This window comes from Epargyreus clarus, unplaced genomic scaffold (assembly GCF_041222505.1).
Source record: "Epargyreus clarus isolate Ecla_fem2 unplaced genomic scaffold, WU_Ecla_fem_2.2 ptg000013l, whole genome shotgun sequence".
In the NCBI taxonomy this organism is placed as follows: Eukaryota; Metazoa; Arthropoda; class Insecta; order Lepidoptera; family Hesperiidae; genus Epargyreus; species Epargyreus clarus.
Genome location: NW_027332221.1, coordinates 5,363,969 through 5,374,532, shown reverse-complemented (window position 1 = coordinate 5,374,532; position 10,564 = coordinate 5,363,969). Strand labels below are relative to the sequence as shown.

The following is a 10,564-nucleotide window of genomic DNA, read 5'->3' as shown; positions in this document are numbered from 1 at the left end:
CTCTACGCAGCGCTGAGGACGGCCACCGGGGGGGTTTTAGTGCGGTAAAAATCCCACATAACCCTGCGTCGCTCCCACGGCGCCGGGTACCTTTTGAAGGTTTCCCCCTCGTGAACAAAAAAAAAAAAAAAAAAAAAAAAAAAAAAAAAAAAAAAGGGTAGTATGCATCTCAAATCCCTATAAAAGTCTGTGATACGTCGGCTCGAGTAGTCAGTTTGGGAGTCGTACGTTAACCATCAAGGTTATAAGTTGTTTAGTGGTAACTATGCTAGTTGGCTGATAAAAGTGTTAAAAATGGAATAAAAGTATTTAATGTGCTGCGAATTGGAGTTTTTCTGATACAATAGAACGAAAATATAAATTTATATTGTTGACATTAAATGTACTTTGTTTGACAGTATATCTTGTTATTTTTGTAATAAATTGAGGCACAGAATTGAGTGGAGTTGTTCGAAAAAATCTTAAGCAGTATTTTAAAATGAATGGCTAAAATAAAACTACATGCTATAGTGATGTGATGGTGACTACTATAAAAAAGTGTTGATAAATAAGTAAGTAATAATGCTTATTGGCATAATATTTAGGGTAATACTTAAGTAGGGGAAATACGTACAAAATGACATAGGTGTGTTATTTTAAATTTGGCGGAATTTAACACGAATTTGACAATGACTCCATGCGGCCAAATCGGCGCTCTAACAACTGTCAAATTTTTAACCGACTTCAAAAAGGAGGTAGTTATCAATTCGGCCGGTATCTTTTTTTTTCTATGTATGTACACGAATTACTCCGCCGTTAGTGGACCGATTTTAATAATTCTTTTTTTATTGTATAGAGACATGCTGGAAGTTGGTCCCATTTAAATATGGTTAGGATCCATCCATGGGTTCTGGAGAAAATGAGAGGAACTCCTTCACCCATGTAAATATAATAGCCATAACTTGGCCGTTTATGAACCTATTTTAATGCCTTTAATTTCGTGTGTGGACAATTGCTACAAGTTGGTCCCAATTAAATATGACGAGGATCAGAGTGGGTTCTGAAGATATTTGGTGTAGGTTCTAATGAATTTGCAAAGCCAGTTCATCATTGACTATTGAAGGGTTTGATAATGTGGCTCGGAGACAAAATATGTAACTCCTCAACCGATGGGAATAATCGAGTTGTGTTTGAAGATGTTTGGTGTAGGTTCTAATGAAATTGCAAAGCCAGTTCATCATTGACTATTTAAGGGTCTGATAATGTGGCTCGGAGTCGAAATATGTAACTCCTCAACCGATGGGAATAATTGAGTTATGTTTGAAGATATTTGGTGTAATGAAATTGCAAAGCCAGTTCAACATTGACTATTTACTAAGGTTAGGTTGGAACATTTAAGACAATATAAAACTAAGCGAGCAGGGCGGTTCCAATCAATGTAAACTCAGACCTTACCTTCATTCATGATCACGTTTATACAATTTTATATTGTATTATAAATGTTAGTATATCATTTCTAAAAAGGGTGAAAACATTTTTTTAACAAAAAATACAATTGTTTTTTTTGAACGCATCCATTTCATTCGTCTTGGTGTCATGGCCGATGACAGGCATTTACACGTTACGAGTTTTTTTCATACTGACATAACTTTTGTTTAATTGGTAAGTTTTTTGCTATTGTATCTATTTATGTTGCATTTGTTTCATTCCTCAAATACTTATTTTCAAATTAAATAACTTATTTTTAGAAAAACTGATCGTTGTATATTTATTTAAAAATATTATTGTTTTAAAATGCTCTACGGACAAAACGACATATACATATAATGGACAAAATGGCATAGGTATGTCATTTTGTTCAGAGTTTTTTGTGGTGTGATGATGTAGTGTAGGTATATGCAGGTATGATTACTTTTTGACAGATACTAAAATGCCTCGCGATTATAAATGGACGACTGATCGTCAAAATTGGAGTACCGAGTCAATGAGGAAAGCCATCAAAGCAGTTCGAGATAAGAAAATGGGTTGGCTATCAGCCTCAAAAACATTTGGTGTTCCTCAAGCAACTCTTCGCAGGCATGTTTTAAGCACTAATAAAACTTTGACGTCGAATTCAAAGGGCCTGGGTAGTTCGAAAGCTACTTTTCCATCTGATGTAGAAAGGCAATTAGTTGAGCACATAAAATTACTTGAAAGTCGTTTGTTCGGATTGACACGAGCATCGGTACAAGAATTAGCTTCAGATGGCTGAGAAAAACGGTTTTGCTCATCAATTTAACATCCAAAAGCAAAAGGCAGGACAAGAATGGTTGGATGGAATTTTAAGACGTAATAAAGATATATCTTTGCGCAAACCAGAAGCCACTTCAGCAGCTCGCGCTCAAGCTTTTAATCGGCCGCAAGTCCAAAAATTTTACCAGTTGTACGGAAGCTTGTTAGAATCTGTTGGCTATAAGCCGCACCGTATTTATAATGTTGATGATGTGGGCTTTCTACAGTACAAAAACCTGAAAAGATTTTAGCTACCACGGGAAGAAAACAAGTCAGTATTATAACTATTGCTGAGCGTGGAGCAAATACCACTGTTGTTTGTTGTGTTAATGCTGTTGGAACTTTTATTCCGCCCATGATGATATTTCATAGAAAAAATATGAAATATTATCTTATAGATAAAGCACCTCCTGGAACTTTAGGTGTAGCTCAACAATCAGGCTGGATGACCACTGAAATATTTATGAAATGGATAAAGCATTTCCAAAGTTTCGTAAAAGCAAACATTGACGATAAAGTCATTCTAGTTGTCGATGGACATGCAAGTCACAAAGGCATTGGAATTTTGGAATATGCGAAAGAAAACGGAATTCATATTATTTGTCTGCCTCTATATTGTACGCACCGTATGCAACCTCTTGATGTCTCCTTTTTTGGGCCTTTGAAGACCTAGTGGTAGGGAATCTTCGACAGCAAACACCAGGTTACTTGCAAATTGTATATTAAGGCTAACTATGGAAATTTTAGTTAAATCGCAAATAGTATAGTATATATAGTGATCGCGTGGACGGTTCGTCGGCCAGTGGCGGCGGCGGGCGCCCTCCTGTCGCGTTGGTGGGCCCGGTCGGTGTGTGTGCGTGCGCCTGTGTGCGTGCGCTAACACCTAGTATAACCAAGAAATTACTAAATGGCTGAAGGCACATCCTGGACGTGTTGTTACACATCTTCAGATCGCCGGATTATTCAACGAAGCATATGGCAAAGCAGCTACGGTACAAAATGCATGTCACGGATTTAAAAATACTGGCATCTGGCCGCTGAACCCTGATATATTTCCGGATTATACGTACGAACCCACCGAGACCACAAACATACCAGAGGAGGACAACTCCAATGAACAGCCTCCTCAGCCTGCCATAGTAATGAGCTCTGTCGGATCTGAACAGGATTTGACTCAACCTTCACAACAAGTTGATGATTCCGTTTTTGTGACAAATACGCCCCAGGTAACTGTGACTGCTACGTTACTTCTCCTTCAGCCATTAGTAAAAGAAAATAATGCAGCTGAAATAACAACACTTACCGAACCACAAGCTGAAAATTCATCTCAGGTAGGTTCTGGACTAGAAGTTGCTTTAACTGCTAATGCTACCAATAAATGTCCATCGTCTTCTGCTGTTGCTGTCCCTATTGAGGTGCTTTCTCCGGTGCCAAAAGGATGTTTTATTAGCGGCCAAGGAAAACGAAAACCAAAAGTTCGACAGAGCTCGTTGGTGTTGACCTGTACACCAAATATGTTGGAAATAAAATCTAAAAATGAGCCCAAAGCTCCCCCAACAAAGAAAAAACGCAGAGTAACAAAAAAAATATTTGAAGAAGATTTTTATAATGTTTCTCATGACGATGAAGAAGATTGCGCTTGCATATAATGCAACGACCTTTATTTTCTTTAAATGAATTTAGTCAGCTTAGCACCGTAATATACGCCTATTTGTATATAGAGAAATAAAATGAGAGAAGTCTGGAAGCTCATCAAGGACATTTAAACCCAAATTTTAAATGTTCTAACCTAAATCACCTTCACCTTGCTCAATACAACACACCGTTAAATTCAAACACGAGCACCACTGAACGCTACGGTATCGTATCTTCGCTGAACCCATATCACAAACACATCTATTGGGCCTTTACCGAAGACAACTCTATTCGCTTCATCAGAAAAAGAACTGAGGGATCTAATGAATCGGCTTGAGAGTACAAGCTTGGACTTTGGCCTTTTGATAAACAGGAGCAAAACTAAAATTATGATGATCGACCGTTCGGAGTTACTACAACGAACAAATCTGCTCAGCGACTTCGAAATCGTCAAGGAATTTCAATACCTGGGGTCAGTCATTAATGATAAAGGAAACTGCGAAACTGAGATACAACGCCGCATCGGTATGGCTAAAACGGCAATGAACCAACTTACCAGGGTCAGGACAGGAATATTACTAAGCGTACAAGAATTAACTTAGTTCGTACGCTCATCTTTTCCATATTCCTCTACGCATCGGAATCTTGGACGCTGAAAGTAGCAGACAGACAAAGAGTGGACGCATTTGAGATGTGGTGCTGGCGGCGAATGCTAAGAATTCCGTGGACAGCCTTCCGGACCCATGCATCCATCTTAAAAGAATTATACCTAGAGCATTCCCAACGTCTCTCCAGCATTTTCCTGCACCGCATACTTAAATACTTCGGTCATATAGCCCGAAGAAATAATGACAACCTAGAAAAGCTACTGGTGACAGGCAAGGTGGAGGACAAAAGACCCAGAGGACGCAGCCCAAAACGATGGTCAGACCAGGCCACTAATCGCAATCTCTGGAAAGACGCTATAAAGCAAAGAAGTCACGATCCTCAGCATTGGGGGACCGACTATAGAGAGATGAGAGAGAGAGAGAGAGAGAGTCTCCATTGAGCAACGTGTAGACTATTAAAATTGCATTAATACGACAACTTTCAAAAAATTTTTCACAAGAAATAATGAGTGGGTACACTCAAAATCGTAAAATTCGTAATTCGTAAGTAAATTCTTTCCAAACAGTGGTCAAATCCTGGTAGCCAAATTTATTAACAAACCGTCAAGTACCTCAATTTTTAAAGTATAAAGTCACTTACCGAAAAGGCTCCTACCAACTCACCGCCTTGGTTTTACCAGTCAAAAAGTATCTTGGTTTTACCAGTCAAAAAGTATCCAGCCTTATAGCAACCAGTAACATTAGCCACTTTCCGATACGTTCGCGGTCAACACAAGTCCAGCGTCGTCGCAATACCATCAATAAGCAGCCATAGTAGATTCTTATCCTGTGAACACTCAAACATTAGGTGAACATTATAAAATTACAAGATAGAAATAAATTGAAACAATAGACCACCCAAGTGATTATAAGTATCAAAATGGCAACGTGTCGCCCGTATGAAATAAACTTGTCATACTACACTAGGGTCCACCCCAAAATTGCACTGCTCCATACGTTCAGTCCCACCATAATCAAAGCATCCAACGGCTGTCATACGCTTTACCAACGGCGTGGCTTCCTAAGGCTTCGTTCAAAGCATTCCCAGGAAAATCACTAAACACGCGCGCCAAATGTGCGCGCCATTGCCCTGAACCAATAAACGTCACCATTGATCTCCATCATGACCATGTGGACACGTAGGTCCATCCCACCGCTGCTGTCGGCGATATCCCACTACCGCACTTTATTAATAAACTGAACGAAACGACTTTAATATGAGAATCACTTTTATTCACTTTTATTTACAATTCAGGCAGAGTAACGGCTTACACGACTGATTAAATGCGAATGAATCACGCTCTACCAGCGCGTGGACTTAAATACTACTCGAGTGACAAACAGCGTAAGAACTACCCTCTCACATCACTTGTTTTGTTATAACAAGTGACGTGATTCACAATAAATTTAACTATTAATAAAATAACATTATATTTAAAATATTGTTTTAAAATACGAGAATAAATATTTAATATTATTATAATTCATATAATTTATTTGGTATGACTAACAAAGTGTGTTGAAGTACTACCGGAAGTCGTCCATATTTTAATCTAAATATTAATTCCACATTGACAATCAAAATTAACATGATAAACATTAATATTATATATGTCGCAGGCAGTTGAGAATATAATTCGATATTAAGTGGGTTTCTCTTCAAAACATTGTAATTAGATTATAGTTTTTAAATAAAGAACACTTTATTAACTTTACGATAATTTCTGAACGAATATTTGATTTAATTTTAATAATTCAAATTTGGAACTGTATCGAGTAAACACTTGACGTATTTCCGAACGCCATTGAACAGAGCTGTTTGGCGGGAATTAGGGGCGTGGTCTACCCCTATATAAGAGCTCATCCTGGCTGGTGCAGGCAGTCTATCTTCGGATAAGACTCATGAAAGAGCTCTGCTCCCAACAGAACTGTTGGTTTACCTGGTACAGTCTAGCACTGTATATTGCATAAGCGGAATCGCTAGCGCGATACCCTATGCTTTAGCTGTATTGCCTGAACAAGGCGATACGCTATTCGGGTGGACGTGTGGCCACTATACGAACATAGAGCTGAGGCTCTGTTCGTCTCTATTCGGGTGGTTGTGTAACCACTATGCGAACATAGAGCTAAGGCTCTGTTCGTCTTTATTCGGGTGGTTGTGTAACCACTATACGAACATAGAGCTAAGGCTCTGTTCGTCTATATTCGGGTGGTTGTGTAACCACTATACGAACATAGAGCTAAGGCTCTGTTCGTCACTATTCGGGTGGCTGTGAGGCCACTATACGAACATAGAGCTAAGACTCTGTTCGTCTCTATTTGGGTGGTTGTGTAACCACTATACGAACATAGAGCTAAGACTCTGTTCGTCACTATTCGGGTGGCTGTGTTGCCACTATACGAACGTAGAACTAAGGTTCTGTTCGTCATTATTCAGGTGGTAGTGTTGCCATTATATTAACGTAGAATTAAGATTCTGTTCGTAACTATTTTAACTTTGTTTTACTATTTGTACACCTGTTATTATATTGAGTGTTGTCCTATCCTGTAAAATTAGTGTGTAAATAAACCTTTTGATTATTATTTATGGCTATTTAATCCCTGCAATATGGGAATTCCTAATCCTGACATACCTTCCTTGGCTCCAGATCCTACATATATTATAAAATGTCTCGCCGCCCATACGGCCATACTGACTCAGCGCGCTCTCTGCGCAATTCTGGTGTTAGAAAAATAAACCCAAAATAAATATAACATAGTTATAAAATGCCTCGCCGCCCATATACACATAGTCAAAAAAGCATCATTGGCATTGGTGGTGCTGTGACGGCATTTGATCTGTGTTTGCCGTGGACGAAACGATAGGTAGCATTTGTATATTTGGATTCTGTCTACGTAGGGCGTGGACCGGGTCTCGGTAAGGCAAGAGACATTATATATTATGGTACAGTATGAATTAACGAGTGGCTTTTCGGTAAGGAATTGTGCACTTATAAGTTTATATTACTTACAAATTATATTTAATGTTTGGGGCATTTATTCGGTCTCATCGTGTAAACAGATAAACTTGGTCAGCTGCGCTCAGAGTTCTTTGAACTCATTTTGCTATATAGTTAAGTGTAGTTAATATAAATGAGAACACTTTAGGTTTTTTACTTCCTTTTCAATGGTAAATTGTTATAATCGCGAGTCTCGACGCGCGACGTCAGTTAGATGCATACCTGTTTCTTTGCGCTCCGTAAAAATATTATATAAATAGCAGTATAAAGTAGCCGATCCGTGTTAATCTATATATCATCGGATAGTAAACAAGACGACCTAAGTTTTGGTACAATCAGTTTTTCGAAAACTCGTGTGTAATAAACAGTTTTTAGTGTTTTAAAATCAAAGTTATTAACTAACGGACACCGATAGCGAGTCGAGTGCAACAAATCCCAGCGCTTGCGGTGAGTCATCACTTGTTGCCGTGCTGCGTTGAGACGAGTAAGCGCACTTGCCACCGTGCTTCGTTTAGTACTCTATTTAGTGCAAGTATTATTATGTCGCAGGCGAAAATTAAATTTGGATGTTGTGAACGTTTGACATCTTCTCCAAATACACTAAGTTGCCAAACTTGCAAATACAAATATCATCTGAGCTGTATCAACATAAATAAGGCATTGAAGGACCTTTCTGAAGAATATAAAGCGAAGTGGTCTTGCCCTCGCTGTCGTAGTAAGCTGCCGAAATCGGACAACACCAACACGCCAGCTAGAGCTTTAAATCATCAATTAGTGGAACAAGACGAACGATTGCTAAATGTAAATTCTAGAAGGGGAGGCCAGACTGATAAAAGCTCAACGGCCGATGTACAATTGGAATCCGTTAGACTTATTGTTAGAGAAGAGTTAGAAAGTGTACTGCTAAGTTTTAAAAACCACTTATTGCACCAGTTTGATGAAAAAATTAAAGATCTCTTGAACAGCTTCAAACGAGTATCAGATTCCGTGTCAGATATTGAAAAGCAACAGGATATTATAAAAAACGACTTGGAAACGACGTCATCTAAAATTGGTCAGTTAGAGTCTGAAAACACATCTCTACGATCGACAGTTACAGAGCTTACTTCCAGAATAGCACGCATGGAACAGCATTCTCGTGCTTGTAACATAGAAATACAGAACATCCCCGAACACAAGTCAGAAAATCTTGTAACTATTGCGAAACAAATTGCAAACATCACAAATTATAAATTGAACGAATCGGACATTCACGTGTGCACAAAAGTCGCTAAAATCAACAACGATACCCAACGTCCCCGGTCTGTTATTATAAAACTCAGCTCACCTAGAGTACGAGACGAATTTTTAGCAGCTGCCCTCAGATTTAATAAGAAAGCGAATAGTGTAACAGACAAACTTAACACAACTCATATTGGTATCAGCGGCGCCAAGAAGCCAGTCTTTGTTGTGGAGCATCTTTCACCCACTCAAAAAGCTATTCACGCAGCTGCACGAATCAAGGCGAAGGAGCTCAGCTATAAATTTGTCTGGGTAAAAGGGGGAAGAATCTTCATGCGGAAAACTGATACATCCGAATATAAATTAATTAAAAGTATACAAGAACTATCTCACCTAAATTAGTTTTATATCACGATTAACTGTTTTATTATTATTATTGTTAATTATTGTAGCGATTTTAATTTTTTTTTTATTTCTCTTCTACTTTTTCCTGTTTATGTTAACAAATCAAATAAAGATTTACTATCAAAATGTACGAGGGTTAAATTCAAACGCATTAGAGGTACGTCAAGAAATAATTAATAATGACTACGATATTTATATATTTACAGAGACATGGCTAAATAGTGGATGCTTTGATGCAGAACTCTTTGAAAATGACTATGTTATATACAGGCGGGATCGCGAGACTTCCTCTTTATCTGATTCAGTGAGAGGGGGAGGTGTGCTGATAGCTGTATCTACCCAACTGGTATCAAAGCGAGAAAGAGAATGGGAAAGCGAATGCGAGGATATTTGGGTAACAGTAACCACCGCATCTACTTCCACCCAATCAGGTAAGAGTCCAACAACCATAAGATTATGTGCAGTCTATTTGCCGCCACCTGTGACAAAAACCAGTCTTAAAATCTTTCTGGACAAAGCCAATCAAATATTGGAATCTTATAATGATTACAGTTATACAATGATCGCTGGAGATTTTAACATGAGCGCAATAACTTGGCAAGAGATCAACGCTGAACATCATAAAAGTGTAGTGCCATCTGAGTATATGAACCATAATCTGTTGTGTAAATTTGTAGATTTTATAACGCTACATGAGCTGAAACAATTTAATACTGTTAGCAATAACCAAAATAAAATACTAGACCTAATTCTATGCAACCAAGAGGTCATAGAAATCACCGAGTGTCCAAATCCAATAAGAAAAATAGATAAATTTCATCCGGCTCTAGACATAAAAATGAATATAACAAAAGAAAGTAAAATAATGCCAAAGTGCTCTAGACCTAATTTTTATAAAGGAGATTATACAGCAATTAAGGAATATCTTAGCACTATATCTTGGGTTAACGAATTTAGGTTATGTGTTGATGTAAATGAAATGGTGACAAAATTCTATGATATCTTACAACAAGCAATTAGACTTCATGTTCCGATGACTGTTTCTAGAAGCAGCTCTTACCCGATCTGGTATTCATCGCATCTAATATATTTAATGAAACAAAAAAATAAATACCACAAAAAAATTAAAAAGTACAAAAACCCATTGGACGAAATAGAATTTGATTATTTAAGAAATGACTGCACCAGACTTATTAAAGAATGCTATAATAAATATATTGACGAAATAGAGAATACATTATTACCAAATCCTAAGAAGTTCTGGACATATGTAAAGAATCTGCGACGCAACTCTTCATCGATGCCAAGCAGTATGACATTAACCGACAACACGTCATCTGATATCGAAGTTATTTCGAACATGTTTGCGACTCATTTTTCGTCAGTATATGAAGAAGATAATGACGA

At 37.9% G+C, this 10,564-nt stretch overlaps 1 protein-coding gene and 1 pseudogene across 1 annotated transcript; both read left to right on the top strand.

Annotated features, from left to right (window-relative positions):
* The first annotated feature begins 1,909 nt into the window (after positions 1–1,909).
* On the top strand, positions 1,910–3,923 carry LOC140746765 (uncharacterized; annotated as a pseudogene).
* A 3,813-nt stretch (positions 3,924–7,736) lies between these two features.
* On the top strand, positions 7,737–9,683 carry LOC140746823 (uncharacterized). The gene has a single exon (XM_073078917.1). It carries the CDS (start codon positions 8,072–8,074, stop codon positions 9,152–9,154), a length of 1,083 nt encoding a protein of 360 aa, XP_072935018.1. The 5' UTR covers positions 7,737–8,071; the 3' UTR covers positions 9,155–9,683.
* Positions 9,684–10,564: the final 881 nt, after the last annotated feature.

Bases quoted from the DNA above. Each gene is read 5' to 3' on its own strand.
- LOC140746823 (XM_073078917.1), top strand. From the start codon at position 8,072: ATGTCGCAGGCGAAAATTAAATTTGGATGTTGTGAACGTTTGACATCT.